The following is a 23,400-nucleotide window of genomic DNA, read 5'->3' on the forward strand; positions in this document are numbered from 1 at the left end:
TCTACTGTATCTTTTTTAAGATGAGGCAATCAGAACTGCTTACAATACTCAGTGTGTGGTCGCACCATGGATCAATGCAGAGGCATTATGATATTCTCAGGGCTTATTTGGAAAGGAATGGAAAATAAAACAAACATATTGGCTTTTATGTCTCCCACTGTGTACTGGGCTGAGTATTTTAAAGTGATTCCAAGATCCGTTTCCTGGGTTGAGACATCTTATGTGGAACCCAGCATTGTTTGCCTATGGTTTGGATTATTCTTCCCTATATGCATCAATGAGCACTTGTTCACATTAATTTTCATCTGCCATTTACACTAGTGTTTCCCAGCCTTCTCCTGTAGGCTCACCAATCCAATCAGGTTTTTAAGATATCCAAATTGAATATGCATGAAAGAGGTTTGCATACTCTGGGTCTTAATATATGCAAATCTATCTCAAGCATCTTCATTGTGGCAATCCTGAAAATCTGGCTGGGTAGGTTTGCCTCCAGGAGAGGGTTGGGAAACATAGAAACATAGAAATGACCTAGAAACATAGAAATGATGGCAGAAGAAGACCAATCGGTCCATCCAGTCTGCCCAGCAAGCTTCACACTTCTTTTTTCTCATACTTATCTGTTTCTCTTGGCTCTTAGTAACCTTAGGTTCTATTTCCCTTTCACCCCCACCATTAATGTAGAGAGCAGTGATGGAGCTGCTTCCAAGTGAAATATTAAGTTTGATTAGTTGGGTAAGCGGCAGCATAGCTCTCTGCCGTTGAAGCAGAGAGCAATGCTGGATATGTGTGAAGTATTAGTTTTTCTTCTCCCCTGCCGTTGAAGCAGGGAGCTATGCTGGATATGCATTGAAAGTGAAGTATGCCTTGAAAGTCACATTTCCTAGCGTGTAGCAGATGGACTCAGAACGAATGGGTATAGTGTGCTCGTGCTAGCAGTTGGAGACGGATCTGAAGTCAGCACGTAGTACATATACCCCTGCAGGAAGTGCAGAAGCTCAGTAATTTCCGTCTCCAAAGCAGTTTGGAGCTACCTCATGCTCGCTGAGCGTTCTTCCAAATTCTAACGATTAAATTCATAGAAGAATCCTACCTGAAGACAAGCCCCGCACTCCTGCGGTGATACCCTCGGGTCCCTCCCCCAGTTGAGTTTCCCGAGGTGATTTCCGTGGTCCCTCGGAGGTAAGAGCCTCGGTCCGGTGGCCGAATTGCGGCGGGGACCTAGCCCCCGAGTGAGAAGGGCTCGGGCGCGGCATAGAGGCAGCCTCGGTCCCGATCCGTTCGCAGTGAGGACTTGGCCCCCGAGCAAGGGGGCCAAGTCCTCACTGCTCACTGCTCACCTCACTGCTCACCGCGCTCGAGGAAGTGCACCCGGCTTAGAGGCAGCGGGTGCACTTCCTCGAGCGCGGCGGTGACGGTAATCACCCTCTCCCCCCGCAGCGGGAGACCGCCCGGGTCGCAGCCGGGAAGCGCCGAAGATCAGGTAAGGCGTACATCTTTACTTTTGCTGGTCTCCGAAGAGCGAGGATTAGCGGGGTCTGCCTACGTGGAAGCCCGCCATTTTGCCTGCCTGCTCGCCGTCGCCATCTGCCCTGGTTCGCCGCCTCGATCTACTGTTCAGACCAGACTAAGCGCACAGGCCACGGGCACGTATGTTAGGCGCCCGAAAGTAATTGGGCACATATATTGTTTAGGCGCACGTTGATAGGCGCACATTAATAGGTGCACGTTGATAGGCGCACATTAATCGGCGCACATCTTTCGCGCATATTACAAGGCGCATACTTTCGGCATAGAGATAACAGACGTGATGGAGCGTATGAGAGCCCATGCGTCCACAGAGCCGGCACCTCCAGAATCAGGCATAAGAGCTCTAGGCCTCTGCTCAGCATGCCACCTCAGAGCCACACAGAGCGAGGAAGCAGACTCCCTATGTGCCCAATGTGAGGAGGCCCTGGGAGTTCCAGGCCAGGGCCGGTCCCAGCCCAGATTAATTGCCAGTTCCTCAGGGAACACCCCGGACCTAGCAGGCCAAGGTGAGCAGCCGGGGAACCCTAGAGACCTGGTGCCCCTAAGGCTAGAACCTGCTTCGCTCTCCTGGGTGGAATTATTCAAGGGGATTCACGCCTTTGTCAAAATGCAGTCTGATCTCCGAACGGACCCATACGTACCGGATGACCCTGCCCCTGGACCCTCTAGACCTAGGCAAGGACACCCGCCACCCGGAAGCCCCACTTATGGGGATTCAGATTGCTCTGATGAAGAAGGCGAGCTCCCCGAGCAGGGAGAATTTCCCTCGGGGATAGAGCCGTATCGAACCATGAAACGCTTCTTTCTTAAGGAGGATCTCCCAGACCTGGTCTCTCAATGCCTGTCGGAGCTGGCTATCCCGGGCCAAGGCACCCCAGGGGAACCTAGAATGAACCCCCTGCTAGAGGGCCTTCGTCAAACGGCTCACCATTTTCCCCTCCTTCAAGCAGCACAGCAGCTAATCGATCTGGAGTGGAATGCGCCGGAGGCCTCATTCAAAGGGGGTCGGGCCTTGTCTAGCATGTACCCCCTGGACCCGGCAACCAAGGAGCTGCTGGTATGCCCCAAGGTAGACGCCATAGTTTGCGCAATTGTGAAGCGCACCACCATTCCAGTGGAGGGAGGGGCGGCCCTCAAGGATGCACATGACCGGCGCCTGGACGCCATTCTGAAACAAGCCTTCGAGGTGGCAGCCATGTCCCTACGAATCGCGACCTGCTGCACCGTGGTGACGCGTTCCTGTTTATCACAAGCCAGGAACAACACCCCGGGAGAAGAAATGGAATCAGCTCTCTCGTTCCTCACTGACGCTACCTCCGACTTAGTTCGTACGGCAGCCAAAGGAGTGTCATCCTCAGTGGCAGCCAGGAGACAGCTCTGGCTACGAAATTGGTCGGCCGACTCCTCCTCCAAGACGCGCCTTACAAGAATGCTCTTTAAGGGATCCCTCCTGTTCGGCAGCGACCTCGAGAAACTGGCTAACAAATGGGGCGCCTCTCCATTACCCCGTCTACCAGAAGACAAGTCAAGGAGGAACCAGCGCCCTTTTCCTAGGCCATCCATAGGTAGAAGCTCTCAACGCTTCAACCCCTACAGGACTAGTTACCTAGCACCTCGTTCTCAGACTAAGAACCAGTCCTTTCGGACCAGGCACAACAAGAGGGGAACCGGCTCGGGTTCGGGTCCCGGCCGCACCCCACAATGAGAATCAGCCAACCCATCTGGGGGAAGAAGCCATAGGGGGCAGGCTAACCCTATTCTACCGCAGATGGGTCGAGATTACTTCGGACCAGTGGGTCCTCGCCATCATCCGAGAAGGGTATTACCTGGACTTCCTTCATCCCCCTCCGGACAAGTTTGAGGAATCTCCTTGTCCACCCCTCAAGAGGGCGGCACTGGAAGCTGCCTTGTGGAGGCTCCTGTCCCTAAAAGCCATAATCCCAGTGCTTGCATGGGAGATAAATTCTGGGCATTACTCCATTTATTTCATCATACCCAAGAAGGGGGGCACCTTCAGACCCGTCCTGGACCTCAAGTCAGTCAACCTGCACTTAAGGGTCCCAGGATTTCGCATGGAAACTCTGCGGTCAGTCCGAAGTGCAATACAGCCAGGGGAGTATCTCACATCCCTGGATCTGTCAGAGGCCTACTTGCATATCCCAATCCATCGGGATCACCAGCGCTACTTACGCTTCAAAGTCCTGAAACAACACTTTCAGTTCCGGGCTTTACCCTTCGGGTTAGCCACCGCGCCGCGGACCTTCACCAAGGTAATAGTAGTGGTGGCGGCGTCACTCAGGAAGGAAGGAATTCTCGTCCATCCCTACCTAGACGATTGGCTGAACAGGGCAAAGTCACCGAAGAAGAGCCACTGGGCAACCAACAGAGTTATATCTCTTCTGGAAAGCCTAGGATGGGTAGTCAACACAAACAAGAGTTCCCTATAGCCTTCGCAGTCGCTGGAATACCTAGGAGTCCGATTCGACACCCAGGGAGACAAAGTCAGCCTGACCTCCAAGAGGAGATCAAAACTCCGGAATCGTTTACAGACTCTGCTGAGCACCACCCGGCCCACAGCTTGGGATTACCTACAGGTCCTCGGCCTAATGGCGTCCACTCTGGAAGTGGTACCATGGGCACCCTCCTATCTCGGTGGAGCCCACGATTACAGAACTACACCATGCATCTACCTCTACCGGCCAGAGTACGGAATCAGTTACGGTGGTGGCTGCAGCCCGGCCACACGAGCCGAGGGTCAAAAATGTCCTCCCCAACCTGGACCCTGTTCACTACAGATGCCAGCCTGAGCGGCTGGGGAGCACACTGCGAAGAGCTAACCGCCCAAGGGCGGTGGAACAGAGAAGAGTCGGGGTGGAACATCAACCGACTAGAGGAACGGGCAGTCAGGTTAGCCTGCCTGCGATTTGCCCACAGACTTCGAAACAGAGCAGTCAGAGTGATGTCGGACAATGCCACCATGGTGGCATACATCAACCGACAGGGCGGAACCAGAAGCCGACAGGTATCCTTAGAAATAGCCCCCCTGATGGCTTGGGTGGAAGCAAATCTCCAGGACATCTCCGCCGTCCACATCGCCTGGAAGGACAACACCACGGCAGACTTTCTCAGCAGAGAAAGCCTAAACCCGGGGGAATGGCAGCTGTCATCCACGGCCTTCCAGATGATTGTGGATCAGTGGGGGACTCCGGGCATGGACCTACTAGCGGACAGGTCCAACGCTCAAGTACCCAGATACTTCAGTCGTAGGCGAGATCCTCTATCCCACGGGATCGACGCCCTGGTGCAGCCATGGCCTCAGGGGATCCTGCTATATGCCTTTCCTCCATGGCCCCTGCTCGGCGCCATTATACACAAGATTCAGCGGCACAGAGGCCTAGTTCTTCTGGTGGCCCCGGACTGGCCAAGAAGACCCTGGTACGCAGACATGAGAAAACTACTGGCAGGGGATCCTCTACCCCTGCCCCCTCACAGGGACCTGCTGCGACAAGGTCCCATCCTCCACGAGGATCCAGCTCAATTCTCTCTTATGGTCTGGCCATTGAGAAGGCTCGACTGAGAAAAAGGGGATACTCGGGGTCGGTAATAGATACACTCCTCCGAGCACGCAAGTTCTCCACATCACTAACTTATATAAGGATCTGGAGAGTATTTGAAGCCTGGTGCGAAACACGCAGCACCAATCCACATGCCGCTAAAATCCCCATCATTTTGGATTTCCTGCAAGATGGGCTTCAGAAGGGTCTGTCCCTCAATTCAATCAAGGTTCAGGTGGCAGCGCTATCCTGCTACGACCCCAGGTGTGATGGCAACAGCATTGCCACACACCCAGATGGTTTCACGTTTCCTGAAAGGAGTCAAACACATTCGCCCACCACTGAAATGGCCAGTGCCCCTGTGGAACCTCAACCTAGTTTTGGAATTCCTAGCGGGACCCACCTTCAGACCCCTCCGAGGCCTGTCCCTCCATTTGTTAACCTTGAAGATGGTGTTCTTGCTGGCCGTATGCTCAGCACGCCGCATCTCAGAGCGCTGTCCTGCCGTGATCCGTTTCTCAGAATCACCCCAGGGGCTATCCATCTTCGCACGGTTCCTTCCTTCTTACCCAAAGTAGTCTCACACTTCCACCTCAACCAAACCATATCCTTGCCAACCATGGAAGGGTTGAAGAAATCGGAAGCAGGTCGAATACTGCGTCATCTCGACATCGGCAGGCTGCTGTCCAGATACCTGGAAATGTCGGAAACAGTACGAAAGACGGACCACCTGTTCGTCCTTCACAGTGGGAAGAGGCAAGGAGAAGCGGCCTCACAGGCAAGTATTGCTCGCTGGATCAAAGAAGTTATCAAGGCGGCCTACATAGAAGCGGGAAAACCACCACCTCTACGAGTCAAGTCTCACTCTACCAGAGCACAAGCGGCCTCCTGGGCAGAAACTAGGATGCTGTCGCCTGCAGAGATATGTAGAGCGGCAACGTGGTCCTCCATCCATACCTTCTCCAGATTCTACCGTCTGGACGTCCAGGCCAGGGAGGACACAGCATTTGCAAGGGCAATCCTAAACGGACCTCGGGCAGCCTCCCACCCAGTCCGGGAATAGCTTTTGTACATCCCATTCGTTCTGAGTCCATCTGCTACACGCTAGGAAATGGAGAGATTACTTACCTGATAATCTTGTTTTCCTTAGTGTAGGCAGATGGACTCAACATCCCGCCCGGCTGCCGATATATATGGGGATTCACCGTTTCAAGGTGAGCCATGTGTCCTTACATAGGGCATCCACCCTGCCGGGTGTCGACGCCTTCCGGTTGAGAACACTGGCGGTCTCCAGCTACTGTCAATCGGTCAGGTTAATCATGTTCAGTTAATCAATCGGTCAGTCACACATATATCCATAATGCTTTTGCAAGGAAGATTACTGAGCTTCTGCACTTCCTGCAGGGGTATATGTACTATGTGCTGACGTCAGATCCGTCTCCAGCTGCTAGCACGAGCACACTATACCCATTCGTTCTGAGTCCATCTGCCTACACTAAGGAAAACGAGATTATTAGGTAAGTAATCTCTCCATTAACTATCATCAAATATTGAAAAGCCTAATAATTGGTAATTGAATAAGCCTAATAATTGGTAATACCTATAGCCCATGAACCCATCCCTGTTTTATTTTTTTGTTTGTTTTTTTTCTTTTTGTAATTGGGAGATGGCAGCCCTCCATCCTTCTGCTCCGTGAAGGTGGAACACCAACCACTGGCCACTGGCATCCCGCTCCGTGAATGACTCTGTGGCTACTGCCGCTCCGTTCAGTGTTTTGCTGCCTGCTCTTTATACGCGTCCTCTAGACCTGATGGATCCACAGTGTTTATCCCACGCCCCTTTGAAGTCCTTCACAGTTTTGGACTTCACCACTTCCTCTGGAATGGCATTCCAGGCATCCACCACTCTCTCCGTGAAGAAATACTTCCTGACATTGGTTCTTAGTCTTCCTCCTTGGAGCCTCAGCTCGTGACCTCTGGTTCTGCTGATATTTTTCTGTCGGAAAAGGTTTGTCGTTGACTTTCCCTCTGCACTGCCTGTCATATTTTGACATCTCTGCCTGGAGTGCCCACTAACTTTTTTCAGGGCTGTTTGGAGGCTCAGAGAGAATTATCTTCCTCTGATTTCACTAAACCTGTTTCTTCCCAGCTGGATGAAGTTCTGGGTAAAGATGTGTCAGTAGAGATGCTTGATCTTGGAACTCTCCTAACTGGTTCGTCAGCAGAGGAAGGAAGCTCAGTGAGTATGCCTCAGATGCCTTCTGGTTTTGGCATGGATCCTTCTACATTTTCATGGATAGAATTTGTCTAGGGATTGCAATCCTTTCTTTAGGTGCAGTCCTCAGCCCTGTCCAGTGCTCCCAGGGCAGAGTCGCAGGGTAGGGACCTCACTTTCTGGTTCTATTGTTAAGCGCTGGAGTACACCTAGAATGGTAGCGGGTCTGCCCGATAAGGATCTGAATAGCATCGATGATGAGGCCGACCCTGTCACTAGAGGATGGAGAAATTCCTCTGGGATTAGAACCATGTAGGACTATACTGCAGTTCTTTCATAGAGATGAACTGCCAGCCCTGATTTCCCAGACCTTGAAAATGCTGAGAGTACCTGGGGCAGTCAGGGGAATTTCTGACCTCTCTGGATGTATCCGAGGTGTATCTTTACATTCCCATCCGACTAGAGCATCAACATTTTCTATGATTCGCAGTTCTGTGATGCCATTATCAGTTTCGGGTGGTACCGTTTGGTCTGGTCACTGCTCCCAGGACCTTCTCCTAGTAATGGTAGTATTTGCGGCTGAGTTGAGGAAGGATGGGATCCTTGTACACCTGTACTTGGATGACTGACTGACTTCGAGCCAAGTTGCTGGAAGAGTGCTGCCTGGTTTCCCGCAAGATGATCTGATCTCCCTGTTGCAGGAGCTTGGCTGGGTAGTGAACCTGGTCAAGAGCAATCTTCATCCTGCTTAGTCGTTGGAATACCTCGGGGTTTGGTTCGACACGAAGCAGGGCAAGGTTTTTCTGCCAGAAGTGCGTATTCAGAAGTTGATGGCACAGCTGCATCTGTTGATGAGCACTCTGTAGCCGACTGTATGGTCCTATCTACAAGTACTTGGTTTAATAGCAGCAACCCTGGAAGTGGTGCCGTGGGCAAGGGCACATATGTATCCTCTTCAGCACTCCCTGCTGTCTCAGTGGAACCCTCAATCTCTGGACTATTTGATTTGGCTCCACCTGCTGATAGAGGTCTCCTCTCAACTGCAGTGGTGGCTACATGCGGATCATCTGAGAGAGGAAGTTTCTTTAGCATCACCGAACTGGCTAGTACTCAAGACAGTTGCGAGCCTTCATGGTTGGGGAGCTCACCGTCAGGAGCTGACAATGCAATTGCACTGGAATGCAGAAAAGTGCTCTGGGACGTCCTTTAGCTAGAAGTCAGGACAGTGCGGTTGGCATGTTTGCAATTCAGCGGCAGGCTACAGGGTCGAGAGGTCTGGATAATGTTGGACAATGCAACGACTGGCTTACATCAATCAGCAGAGAGGAATTAAGAGCCAGCAAATGTCTCAGGAAATAGATCAACTTATGGAATGGCCCAAAGTGCATCTCCAGATAATCTCAGTCTCGCACATAGCAGGAAAAGATAATGTAAGAGCAGACTTTCTCAGCAGGGAGAGTCTGAACCTGGGAGAATGGGCATTGTCAGATGAGACATTTCAGCTGATTCTGGTCGCTGGGGTCTCCCGTTTCTAGACTTGGTGACTTCTCACAATGCGAAAGTTCCATGATTCTTCAGTTGCAGGAGAGGTCCAAAGTCACTGGGGATAGATGCCTTGGTGTAGGAGTGGCTGGAAGACAAGTTGCTGTATGCCTTTCCTCCGTGGCCCATGTTGGGCAGATTGATTTGAAGGGTTGAGCGCCACAGGGAGATGGTGCTCTTGGTTGCTCCATATTGTCCCAGGAGACCGTGGTTTGCAGATCTGTGGCGGCATCTGGTGGACTTGCCCTTTCGACTTGCAGTGCGCAGGAATCTGTTGTGGCAGGGACCTGTTCTTCATGAAGGTCTGACTTGATTTTGTCTTATGGTATGGCCCTTGAAAGGACTAGCTTGCATGGATACTCTGCAACAGTGGTTTCCACCTTGTTAAGAGCTAGAAAGTTCTCCAGTTCTTTGGCCTATGTTTAGGTTTGGCGAGTGTTTGAGGCCTGGTGTGAAATTCAAGGTACTCTTCCTTGTTCACTCAGGATCCCCCTCATTTTGGAATTTTTGCAGGATGGCTTAAATAAAGGCTTGGTTCTCAATTCCTTAAAGATACAAGTAGCGGCTTTCGCCTCAGGGGTCAGGAGAATGGTGGATCCTTGTTGGCTCATCCTGATGTGACTCATTTCCTGAAAGGAGTGAAACATCTTTGTCCTCCTTTGCGGTTTCTGGTACCATTATGGAATCTTAATTTGGTATTTGATTTCTTAGCAGGCCATACGTTTAGGCCAATGCTTAACCTTCCTTTGAGGTTATTGACCTGGAAAACCCTGTTTCTTGTGGCAATTTATTCTGCGCGTAGAGTTTCCAAGCTGCAGGCCTTGTCTTGTCAGAAGCCATTTCTCCGAGTGACTCCAGGGGCGGTGCAGCTGCATATTGTTCCTTTTTTTTGTTTGTTTGTTCTTTTTTATCAAAAGTGGTCTCTGAATTTTATTTGAATCAATCCATCTCCCTGCCGTCTCTAGACAGACAGAGAGAGAGATGAAGCAGAGTACCATCTGTTGTGACCCTTGGATGTCAGTAGACATATCGTCAGGTTATCTGGAGGTTACTAAGCCTTTACAGAAGATGGATTGCCTGTTTATCTTTCATGGCGGTACTAGACAGGGAGAGACGACTTTGCGGGCTACAATAGCGCACTGGATTAAGGAGGTAGCCACAGATGCATACGTTGATGCTGGAAAGCCGTTGCCTAGTCAGGTTAGGGCTCATTCCACTAGGGCTCGGGCAGTGTCATGGGCGGAGGTTAGGTTGTTGTTTTTCGCTGACATTTGCTGAGGTGCAACGTGGTCCTCCTTACATACTTTTTCCAGGTATTATCTATCATCTGGATGTGCAGGCCCAGGAGGATGCAGTCTTTGCACGTGCGGTTTTGACAGGACCACGGGCAGCTTCCCGCCGTATTCAGGAGTAGCTTGGGTATATCCCACTGGTTCTGGATTCATCTGACCAGATGCTAAGAAATGTGAAAAATCTACTTACCTCTTAATTTCCTTTTTTTTAAGATGGTCAAATGAATCCAGATCGCTACCCTTGGCTGTCGAAGGATAGTTTTATGGTCCTCCTGTGGGGTTATATGTTGCAAGGATTACTGGTAAGTGTTAATCCAGCCCCTAGACTAGTGTTAATACATTTCTTGTCTGAGCTCAGTGTTTCATGTTGGCTGAGTATTGAAATGCTTATCTTTTTTAATGTGCTGCATTAATGTGTTAACAGTTAATGCTCAACTGTTTGAAAATTCATCTTATAGTGTATAATTGGGCTTTTGAAAATTGGTACAGTATATGCAATTGAATTGTCTATAGGTTTTATGTGCATAAGTGCACATTAAGCATGTAAACGGGCTTTTAAAAATTGCTGTATGTTATTTTTATGCTCATATATCCTTTTGAAAATTATCCCCGGAAAGTACAGAAGATATATAAATTTAATTTTCTGTTCCTGTGCAAATTGCATTATTTATTTGTTGTACAAAAGGGATGTAGGTAGATGGCATGTAAAACGAAATACCTGTTTTTAACGTTTCGGGAGCTGCTCCAGTTTTTCCTGTTCAGAAGATTCATGCTAGTATATCAGTATGCACTTTTTGAAGAAATGTAACATATGTCTGTTCTCCATTTCCCTCCCAGACAGACGTACAAATGTCTACCACAAGACTAAAGTGTGGCATCTTCTATTCTTTACCATAAGCTGTCATAAAATGAGCTCCATTGCAGACAGGTATGCTTAAAAGTTAGTGTTAGTATTTCATGAGAACATTTCAGCAATGTTAGAAATGTTTCAAGTTGCCTTTGGGAATGATGAGGAACTTGCAATGGCAGGCATAGATTTGGGAGTAGTTTATCTAGCACGTAACTAAAAGACCCAATATGTATACAAGTCTTTCTATGACTGTGAAGAGATAGCTAGAGTTTAAAGAGTGTGCTTTGCCCAGTGGTAGTTTTTTATGGGATTAAATTCAAAATAATCGTACTGTATACTCAATGGACCTGTGTCAGAAAAGCAGTGGAAGTTAAAGGGCACATTGTAAAAATTCTATATTTGTCTTGTGATATTTTCAGCTCAGAACTGCATTGCCTTAGATTTCAAAGCTGATAAATGTTAGCACTTTCCAAAGACTAGAGAAGCAATCGTGTGGTAAATGCCAGTCAATAATTATATTCCTCTGTTTACTTTTATACAATATTGGCAATGGATATTTTGAAATTTTTCAAAATTTTACAGCTGTAATACTGCAAGTTGATCCACTGTACATCCCTAAAGTATAGTTCATTATCCAGTCACTGATGTTAATTCTAGTAGATTACATTTAAAATATCCTCAAGCCTGATGCTGTGTTCTCTAATCCAGAAACATCTTATATTATGATACCTTTCACTGGATTATTAAAAAAAGATGTAGTATGTGTCCCTTCTGAAAATGACTATAGATTTGAAAGCAGGAAGCATTTTTAGCTACACATTTCTATAAATGCTTCCTTTTTTGTAATCTGAAATTTTTATTGAAGGAAAATACAAAGTATTCTCTGAGAAGACCTTATGTATTAGACCAGCGTTTCTCAATCGGTGTGTCGTGACACACCAATGTGTCGCCAAACACCAGCTAGTGTGTCACGGCTCCCGGTGGCCCACAGCCCCAGTTATACTTCCCTTAACCTTTTTCCTGCCCCCGCGGGCCAATGGGAAACCTCCCTTCTTCCTGCCTCCGCGGGCCAATGGGAAGCCTCCTCCGTTCTTCTTGCCCCCACAGGCCAATCGGAAGCCTCCTCCCTTCTTCCTGCCAGTGGAAGGAGGAAGCCTCTGATTGGCTGTTGGGGCAGGAAGAAGGGGGCACATCTCATAGCCCGGGGGTGGTTTGAGGGGGCTGGGAGGAGTGGCAGTGTCCAGGCCCGTGGCGGCGAAGAAACCCGACCCTGTGGCCACCACGGGCTGGAAGTGCTGAAATTAAACACAGCGGCGAGCCACAAAGAAAAGAGGGCAGCAGCGCCAGGAACAACGATAGAGTAAGGATTCCCCAAAGCGGCAGTGAGTCGCAAGCACGAAGAGACCAGTTGCTCCAGGGATTCCCCCCCCCCCCCCCCAAAGCAACAGTGAGCATGGCAGAACCACGTTTAAAGTAAAAATGGCACTCAGCCATGCTGATTACAGATGGGGCAATTGGAGCTCCCAGTGACCGTAAAAGCAGGCAGATGGGGGGCCGTGGGAGCCTAGGGATAGCCCGACAGCCAGAAGAAAGGCTTGAGTGCTGTGGCATATTTTTATAAAATAAATATTTGCTGCTTCAGTGTGGCTGAGATGACAGAAGCAACACTGGGAAATCTTCCACTGCGAAATTAAAGGGGAACACAGCATTGGGACTCTAAGCAAAGTGTGTGTGAGAGACAGAGACTGGGCAGGGAGGTGACAGGGGTGTGTGTGAGAGACAGAGGCTGGGCAGGGAGGTGACTGGGGTGTGTGTGAGAGACAGAAACTGGGCAGGGAGGTGACTGGGGTGAGTGTGAGAGAGAGAGACTGGGCAGGGAAGTGACTGTTGTGTGTGAGAGAGAGAGGCTGGGCAGGGAGGTGACTGGGGTGAGTGTGAGAGAAGAGACTGGGCAGGGAGATGACTGGGTTGTGTGTGAGAGAGACTGGCAGGGAAGTGACTGGATTGTGAGAGAGAGCGACTGGGCAGGGAAGTGACTGGGTTGTGTGTGAGAGACAGAGACTGGGCAGGGAGGTGACTGGGTTGTATGTGAGAGACAGAGATTGGGCAGGGAGGTGATTGGGGTGTGTGTGAGAGAGCGACTGGGCAAGGAGGTGACTGGGGTGTGTTTGAGAGAGAGACTGGGCAGGGAAGTGACTGGGGGTGTGTGTGTGAGACAGAGATTGGTCGTAGGGTTTAATTGGTGTGTGTGTGTGTGTCCCCTAAAGAAGAGGACCTTAAGGACAGAACTTTAGCAGCTGCTGCTGCTCCTGGTATGTGCTTTCAAGGGAAATGTGTAGGAGAGTTGCTGGAGAGGGTAAGTAAAGGTGGCATTTTAAGTTTATTTTTCCTGATTGACTGCCATTTTAATTATTGAGTATTATCCCAGGACAAGCAGGATGCTAGTCCTCACGTATGGGTGATGTCACCAATCGGTGGTTGTAGAGTCGACTCAAAAGAGGTCTAAAAGGATTAAACCGCATTCATCAAATCCTCCTGGAAAAGAACACAGATTTTTGGATACCATTGGCAAGAAGATGTTCCAAGGTTCAATGCTAGTGTCCAGAATTGCGTCCTACCAACTTTATATGATGCAATACCAGCGTAATCTGTGGAAACAACTTCAGGAGTTATCAGAATCTCTTCCCCAACAATTCCAAGATTCCTTTAACAGCATCATTTATAAGGGCCTGGAAGCTGGGAAACATAAAGTTAGAGCAGCATATGACAGCTTTGAAACTTCATTCAGGATGGCTGCTACAGGCATTAGTGCTCGCAGATGGACCTGGCTGAAGGCCTCCGACCTGAGACCAGAGGTACAAGAGAAGCCTTGTACAGGAGATAATCTCTTTGGAGACAAGGTATGTGAAGCAGTCTCACAACTGAAGGAATACTCGGAAACCCTACGTCAACTTTCCTCTGTTCCACCAGAATCCCAGCCATCTACACGTAGACTTCTAAGGAAGGATTCAAAAAGGCCATATTATAGACCATGGAGATACTATCCTCCTGCAGCCCATGGTAGGTCATCAAGGCCGGCACAAAGATCGCAGACCCGACAACCAAGAGCACCTAGAGCTCAACCTCTGCTGCAAACAGGCCCGGCTTCGGGATTTTGAAAACTCACCAGAGAACAGAAGCCTGCCTATCAATCTGACCCCAAATTTACCAGTAGATGGTCGGATCACTTTCTTCCATCAAATTTGGTCGCACATCACTACAGACCAATGGGTACTCTCAATAATATCTCAAGGTTACCATCTGGACTTTCTAACTGTGCCAAACGATACCCCGCCCACCTCGTCTTGGACAGTGAAAAATCAATCCATACTTTTACAAAAAGAATTATCCCCCCTTCTGAGAGCCAGGGCCGTGGAACCATTTCCCCGACCTCAGCAGGGCAGAGGATTCTACTCCGTTATTTCCTCATTCCAAAGAAAACAGGAGGCCTACGTCCCATATTGGACCTCCGAAGCTCAACAAATACGAAAGGAAAAATTCAGGATGGTTTCATTGGGCACCATGTTACCTGTACTTCATAAAGGAGATTGGCTCTGTTCTCTGGATCTTCAAGACGCTTACGCTCACATACCAATATTCCCTCCTCATCGCAAGTATCTGTGATTCCTAATGGGATGTCAACATTTCCAGTACCGGGTTCTACCATTCGGTCTTGCCTCAGCACTTCGAGTGTTCACAAAGTGCTTGGCAGTGGCAGCAGCCCATTTGCACTTGGGAGGCTTTTTTCCTTACCTGGACGACTGGCTCATCAGAAGCCAAACAAGGCAAGGAGCTCTCAACTCTCTCAAGCTCACAATAAATCTACTCTATTCGTTGGGATTCCTAATCAACTACCAGAAATCCCATTTCATACCATCTCACCTGTTACAATTCATCGGAGCAGATTTAAACACCATAAAGTCAAAAGCTTTCCTTCCAAAAGATCGTGCACAGACACTCGCCTCATTAGCAGACTCTCTACGCACCCTGATGCATGTGACAGCCCATCAATGCCTCACTCTTCTGGGTCACATGGCCTCCACAGTTCGTTACTCCTATGGCCAGATTAGCCATGAGGGTCACTCAATGGACACTGAGAGCACAGTGGTTACAAGCCATTCAACCACTGTCCTATCCAGTTCAAATAACTCAACAACTACGTTCCTCGCTCCTCTGGTGGACGAACATGGACAACTTGCTCACAGGCCTACCTTTCCAACAACCAATTCCGCAAGTAACGTTAACTACAGATGCATTCACCTTAGGGTGGGGAGCATACATTGGACATCTCCAAACTCAAGGTACTTGGACGAAACTTGAAGCCACATTTCAGATAAATTTCCTAGAACTTCGAGCTATACGTTATGCGCTGCATGCGTTCAAGGACTGCCTTTCACACAAGACTATCCTGATACAAACAGACAACACAGTAGCCATGTGGTACATAAACAAACAAGGAGGTACAAGCTCGTATCTCCTTTGTCAAGAAGCAGCACAAATTTGGGACTGGGCCCTAACACACTCAATGTTTCTCCTGGCCACTTATCTGGCAGGCATCCACAATGTAGTGGCAGACGGCCTCAATCGCCAATTCCAACCTCACAAGTGGTCCCTGGATCCCTTTGTAGCAACCAAGATATTTCAACGTTGGGGTCAACCAACAGTAGACCTCTTTGCATCACAACTGAATCACAAAGTGGACAACTTTTGTTCCCTGCACAAGTAGAAAACCCAGTTATCCCAGGACAAGCAGGATGCTAGTCCTCACATATGGATGACGTCACTGACAGAGCCCTAGTGCGGGAAAGATTTCTGTCAAAGTTTCTAGAAACTTTTGACTGGCACTGTGGTGCCACTGAGCATGCCCAGCATGCTATGATATTCTCTGCCATAGGGGTCTCTCTTCAGTCTTCGGCTTTCCACGCTGCTGTAGGCATCGCGAGATAGGAGCCGTTGAGATTCGCTCAACACATTTTTTGACTATAAAGTCAAACTTTATCTGATATTCTCTCTCACAAATCTCTCGGGGTAATTTCTTCACCAGCCGGTGAGTACCTCTGTCTCATTTTTCCTTTATTTGAAGGAAAAAAAATTTTTCTCACGAATTCTCATTTCTTTTCGACGGCTAGAAATATGGCTACAGGATTTAAAAAAATGTCCTGTATGCACTCGAAAAATGTCGATTACCGACCAACACATCGAATGTGTGCTATGCCTCGGAGAAAACCATGAGGTAAATAACTGCCCATAATGCGCCAAGATGACACCGAAAGGCCGCAAAGCTTGACTGGAAAAAATGGAACATCTCTTCCGTCTTCAGCTCATCCCATCTCATTCGACATCATCGAAGTTGTCTCCGGCCGGAGCGACTAAGCGCTTGTTACTTAAAAAACCTTGCCCGGGACCATCGGGGGATCGTTCGTCGCCTTCATTGTCTTCGAAATCCATCAACTCTCAAAAATCAAAACACAAGCATCGACATTGACTACCATCGATGTCTGAAACCGCTTCCCAGGAACCATCGATGGCGAAGCGGCCACGGACCAAGGAAACGTCGGCGCCTGGGCCTCATCCTCCATCTTCGATACCTGATCCTCTGCAGGGCTCTGCACCGGATCCTACACCTCAGCCTCCGCCACCGCTTACAACTGCTCTGGTACCATCAGTTGTAACGCCGGAATTGTCTGATATCACCAGACAAGCGGTATCACAGGCTTTCATGGAACAACAATTGATTTCGACGGGCTCGTCGATGCCAATGCTCCCAGCATCGATACCGGCAACTTTGCTGATGCCGGTGGGACCACCGATGCCGGTGTCGACATTCACACTGAGGACAAAAGATGACTCGATGTCGACACCCAGAATAATAACTGCATCGACATCTATATACGCACACCTGCCATCGACCTCTTCGACGTCAATTCCAATATTACCGCCAACGGTAGTTTCAACACCGAGACGACCACCTTCGACGTCGACATCGATTCCGGCTGCTATTCCATCAACGCAACCACCACTGGAAGAGCCAGAAGTTCAAGATCTAGCTTTCTTCCAGCGTCTACTACAAAGGTAGAGTGTCATCGACACTTTGCCAAAAAAAACCGGTGGAACAGACTTTTCCATTACTTCCCATCGATGACCCATTACCAGGTCCATCAGGAATACATCTACCACCCAAATCCACCACAAAATCTCCTTATAGAGATGATGATGACGATTCCTGGGATAGCCACGGTACAGACACGTCTTCTGAAGACTTCATGTCGGAACCTTCTCCACCGGAACCGAGAAAAAAGTCCCCACCAGAGGACCTGTCATTTTCCAACTTTATTCAGGATATGGCAGATGCCATTCCTTTTAAATTGGCAACAGAACAAGACACTAGACAACACACTCTAGAGGTCCTGCAATTTGTAGATCCACCCAAACAAGTTTTGGCCATCCCAATTCATGAGGTGCTCTTAGATCTCCAACACCGGATCTGGGAGCATCCATCTACAGTTTCACCAGTAAATAAACGGGTGGATTCAACTTATCTGGTACAGACAGCTCCAGGTTTCCAAAAGGCACAACTACCACATCAATCAGTGGTAATTGAATCTGCCCAGAAAAAATCAAAGCGTATCCGCCCTCACTCTTCAACTTCGCCTGGTAAGGATCACCGCTTCCTCGATTCCTTGGGAAGGAAAGTTTATCAGGCTGCAATCCTAAATTCCAGAATCTCTGCATACCAGTTATACATGACACAGTATCAGAGAGACTTATGGAAACAGATGGAAGAATTTATAAATTCTTTACCTGCACAGTTTCAAGAACCAGCACAGGCCATAGTGAACAAAGGCCTAGAAGCAAGGAAACATGAGGTGAGAGCGGCATATGATAGCTTTGACACTGCCTCTAGGACTGCAGCTGCTGGGATTACTGCTCGCAGGTACGCATGGCTCAAGGCCTCGGATCTCAGGACTGAGGTCCAGGAAAAACTTGTGGATCTACCGTGTTTGGGAGACAATTTATTTGGTGATAAGGTCCAAGAAGCAGTCCAACAGCTAAAGGACCATACAGAAACATTACGTCAGCTGTCCCAAATGCCTCAGGATACTTCCACACAACCACAACGACGCCTACCCCGAAGGGAACCTAGGCGTTCTTATTACAGGCCACGAAGATACTACTCCCGAACTTCCAGGAGTAGATCTACTAGGCCTCAACAACAACGCTCCCAAACAAGGCAACCTAGAGCTCCTCGCACGCAACCTCCGCCTCAGTCAGGCCCAACGGCGGGATTTTGAGATTCAGGCCAGAGAACAAGCCACACCTTTAAATTCTCAAACACAACTTCCAGTGGGGGGAAGAGTATCCCATTTCTACACACACTGGCAAACAATAACAGCAGACCAATGGGTACTCTTTATAATCGCCCATGGTTACAAACTAAATTTCCTATCAATTCCACCAGATTCTCCACCGAGTTTCTGCCCACAGCAAAAATCTCAGCTAACTCATCTACAAACAGAATTATCCATCCTTCTGAGAACCAGGGCCATGGAACCAGTTCCCCGGACTCAGCAGGGCAGAGGATTCTACTCCCATTACTTCCTCATTCCAAAGAAAACAGGAGGCCTACGGCCCATCCTCGACCTCAGAAATCTCAACAAATTTATAAAAAAAGAGAAGTTCAGGATGGTTTCTCTAAGCACCATGCTCCCACATCTTCAAAAAGGAGATTGGCTTTGTTCTCTGGACCTTCAAGATGCTTACACTCACATCCCAATATTTCCTCCTCATCGCAAATATCTGCGCTTCATGGTGGGTCATCAACATTTCCAATACAGAGTACTGCCATTTGGACTCGCCTCTGCTCCCAGAGTTTTCACAAAATGTCTGGCAGTAATAGCAGCACAATTGCACAAACAAGGTGTCCATGTTTTCCCATATCTAGACGACTGGCTCATCAGAAGTCAATCTCACCAAGGAGCAATAACTTCTCTCAACCTAACAATTGCTCTACTTCACTCCATGGGGTTTCTCATCAATTATCAAAAGTCTCATCTCACACCGTCTCACCTGCTCCAATTCATAGGATCAGAACTAAACACAGTCCTTGCAAAGGCCTTTCTACCCGAGGATCGAGCAGAAACATTGTCCTTGTTGGCAAACTCGATTCACTCAAAGACACAAGCAACAGCTCATCAGTTTCTAACCTTACTAGGCCACTTGGCCTCCACAGTTCATGTCACGCCTGTAGCAAGGCTCGCCATAAGAGTAACCCAATGGACTCTAAGATCACAATGGATCCAAGCCATTCAACCACTGCAATCTTCAATTCAAGTAACCTACCAACTACGTTCCTCTCTTCTCTGGTGGATAAACAAGGACAATTTGCGCAATGGCCTACCCTTCCAACAACCAGTCCCACAGATAACATTAACTACAGATGCATCCATCTTGGGTTGAGGAGCTCACATAGCCACTCTCCAAACTCAAGGAACTTGGACAAAACTCGAAGCAACATTTCAAATCAATTTCCTAGAGCTTCGAGCTATACGTTATGCGCTGCATGCATTCAAAGACTGCCTTTCACACAAGACTGTTTTAATCCAAACGGACAACACAGTAGCCATGTGGTACATCAACAAACAGGGAGGTACGGGCTCGTATCTCCTTTGTCAAGAAGCTGCACAAATTTGGGGCTGGGCCCTGAACCACTCAATATTCAGGACATCACCACTGAACCAACTTCTAGGCCTCACGCTACTCTCAGTAACCCTCTTCAATGCGCAATCCTTAACTAAGAAGACACATATTCTCAATGATTACCTCTTGGATTCCAACCCAGACATCTGTGCCATCACAGAAACCTGGTTAAAAAACTCGGACATTGCCTTAACCAACCAACTACCTATTCAAACATATGACATCTTCACCTTCCATAGACTCAAAAAAAGAGGAGGCGGACTTCTTCTAGCCACCAAGAAAGAACTCAGACTGACCGCACATTCAATCAAGACAGAGTCCAAATTGGAATGGGGTCTAGTCAAGTCAAAACATCTACAAATTATGCTAGTCTACGCTCCACCGGGAGTTCTAGAAACGGACCCCTCACCTCTCATAGAATCCATTGTGAAATATATTAACTCAGACCTTCCAACTATGATTATGGGGGATTTCAACCTCCATACAAACACAACACCTCGCTCTGCGAACTGCGAAGCCCTCCTCACCACCCTCGGTGCTATGGGATTCATTCAGACCATCAACAGCCCCACACATAAAGCTGGACACACTCTGGATCTAATATTCATCAATTCTAACTTCACTTGCACAATAGAACCTACCTGTACCCCAATCCCTTGGTCAGATCATTTCCTGATAGAATCTTCCTTCTCCACACTCAAACACACACTCCTCTCCACACCTCGCTACCATTCAATTCAGGAAAGCATGTCCATCTGATATACTCAGTGATCAGCTCTCCAAAGAACTCTCTAACTTAGACCTAGCTAACCCTGACTCAGCCCTATCCTCCTGGCAAAAGATTACAGAAGCAGTCGCAAACAAATGGTGCCCAATAGTCTCCAAATCAATCAACCCAACAAAAAAGGGAAATCAACCCTGGTTCAGCACTGAACTTAAACCGATGAAACAGGTCCTACGCCATAAAGAAAATAGATGGCGCAAAACCCCTAACACATCTACCCTTTCAACATACAAGGGATTCTTACATCACTACAGGACCGCCATTCTACAGAAAAAAAAGGAATACTATGCAAACAAAATACACCATTTCCAGTTTGATGCCCAGGCCCTATTTGCTTACGTAACACAAATCACTAAATCTACCCCCCCACCTATTCCAGACGAACAAGCTCTTTCCAAGGCCAATGAGCTCGCTTCATTCTTTCAACAGAAGATCTTAAATACCCTCGCCCTCCTTCCTCCCAATACAACACCTCTCAAGTCAGGCGAGAATCCCAATTCTCTTACTAGACCCAAATTTGACAGTTTCGAATCAATCTCCACTAAAGAGATTGAATCCCTTCTAAAAAGTCAGAAACCATCAAGCCATCCGGCTGATAATATCCCATCGAGACTCCTGCTTCTCATCCCAAACGCGATCTCAGGACCTCTGACCAGCATCATCAACAGCCTTCTAACTCAAGGAAGCTACCCAGACAGTCTGAAAACCGCCTCACTCAAGCCCCTCCTCAAGAAACACAACTTAGACCCTAATGTACTAGCTAATTTCAGACCCATCTCTAACCTCCCATTCGTTGCCAAACTAACGGAGAAACTGGTAAACACCCAGCTCTCTGAATACCTAGAAGACCACAAGATCCTATAACCTTCGCAATATGGTTTCCGCAAATCACGCAACACGGAAACCCTCCTCATTTCACTTACAGACCATATTATTATGGGGTTAGACAAAGGACACTCCTTTTTATTAGTCCTGTTAGATATCTCGGCGGCATTTGACACCGTCAACCATACCATTCTGCTGGATCGCCTAGCAGATATCGGCATCTCCGGATCTGCCCACAACTGGTTCAAGTCCTTCCTCAGCAATAGGACTTTTAAAGTCAAAATCAACAATAAAGAGTCACCCTTAACAAAATCAACTCTTGGTGTACCACAAGGATCCTCCTTATCTCCAACCCTCTTTAACATATACCTCCTCCCCCTCTGCCAACTGTTAACAGATCTCAACCTAATTCATTATCTGTACGCAGACGACGTGCAGATTCTAATCCCCATAACTGAATCAATCTCAAAAGCGCTTACCCATTGGAATAACTGCCTTTTATCCATCACTAATCTACTCAACAGTTTAAACTTGGTACTCAACGCCTCTAAGACAGAGCTTCTCCACATCTCCTCAAATGAAAACAATATCTCGCCACCATCACCACACAATTCTCTCACTACCTGTAAGCAGGTTAGAGACCTTGGGGTAATTCTTGACAATCGACTAAACCTAAAGAAAATGGTCAATACAACCTCCAAGGACTGCTTCTACAGACTACAGGTTCTAAAACGACTTAAACCACTCTTATTCTTCCATGACTTCAGGACAGTCCTCCAAGCGCTTCTGTTCGCCAAAATAGACTACTGCAGTGCCCTTTTCCTAGGCCTCCCCAAATCCACTACCAAACCACTGCAGATGATACAAAACGCGGCAGCGAGATTGCTGACCAGTACTAGCCGCGGCGAACACATCTCACCCATCCTCAGGAACCTACATTGGCTACCAGTAAATTTCAGAATTCTATACAAATCAATCACCTTAATCCACAAAACCATCCACCATCAACTTCAACTCGACCTGGAAATCCCATTCAAACTCCACTCCTCGAACAGACCAACTAGAGATATTCACAAAGGCACCCTGAAATATCCCCCCACCAAAGCCTCACGCCTCTCTACAACCAAAGACAGAGCTTTTTCGATAGCAGGCCCTTCCATCTGGAATAGCATTTCATCAAATCTCAGATTGGAGCCATGTCTTTTAACTTTCAGAAAAAGACTTAAAACCTGGCTCTTTCACCAAGCCTTCACCGATCCACCAGACAATCACTAGTTGTCCGTCACTCTTAACCCGGTCTGACATTTATACTCACGAACAATGGACTCTGACACTTCCAGGTTAAAGCACCTTTAAGCTTGAACCTGTACGCTCTATGGTAACACTTTATACTTATTTCCTGCCTTATCTTCTTTCCAGCTTGTCGCAAGCCTCCAAGTTCTCTTTCCCTGTTGATTGTAACTTTGACCTATTCCTACCTATTGTTATCTTTCGCTTACTTGAATTGTTACTCCAGTTATACCCTTGTTAAATGTAAACCGATCCGATATGGTTATTTACTATGAAGGTCGGTATAAAAAACTGTTAAATAAATAAAATAAATAAATATTCCTCCGGGCCACTTATCTGGCAGGCATACACAATGTAGTGGCAGATCGACTCAGTCGTCAATTCCAACCACACGAGTGGTCCCCGGATCCCTCAGTGGTGACCAGGATATTCCAACGTTGGGGACAACCAACAATAGACCTCTTTGCATCACATCTGAACCACAAAGTGAACAACTTCTGTTCCCTACACAAACAGCAGCCAGCCAAGGACGCCTTTGCTCGCCCTTGGAACTCAGGCCTACTATACGCGTATCCTCCAATACCGCTCATAACCAAAACTCTAGTGAAGCTACAACAGGACAAGGGAACCATGATCCTCATAGCCCCGTATTGGCTGCGACAAGTATGGTTTCCCACACTTCTAGATCTTTCAGTCAGGGATCCAATTCGCCTGGGTGTAGCTCCCACTCTCATAACTCAGGATCAGGGTCGGTTGTGCCATCCAAACCTTCAATCCCTATCCCTT

General features: G+C 48.0%; 1 protein-coding gene across 8 annotated transcripts in view; it reads left to right on the forward strand.

Annotated features, from left to right (window-relative positions):
- The window catches only part of CLOCK (clock circadian regulator), a 430,837-nt gene that overhangs the window by 107,647 nt on the left and 299,790 nt on the right, over positions 1-23,400 (forward strand). For 4 of the 8 annotated variants that reach the window (XM_029587432.1, XM_029587438.1, XM_029587466.1 and 1 more), the window contains one exon: positions 10,971-11,057. The exons of 2 other annotated variants lie outside the window; for them this stretch is intronic. In XM_029587432.1, coding sequence (XP_029443292.1) covers positions 10,971-11,057 — 87 coding nt within the window. Of the gene's footprint in view, positions 1-10,966; positions 11,058-23,400 lie in introns of all 8 variants that reach the window. 2 more of the 8 variants (XM_029587462.1, XM_029587474.1) reach the window with 1 other exon arrangement.

This window comes from Rhinatrema bivittatum, chromosome 1 (genome assembly GCF_901001135.1).
Source record: "Rhinatrema bivittatum chromosome 1, aRhiBiv1.1, whole genome shotgun sequence".
Lineage (NCBI taxonomy): Eukaryota > Metazoa > Chordata > Amphibia > Gymnophiona > Rhinatrematidae > Rhinatrema > Rhinatrema bivittatum.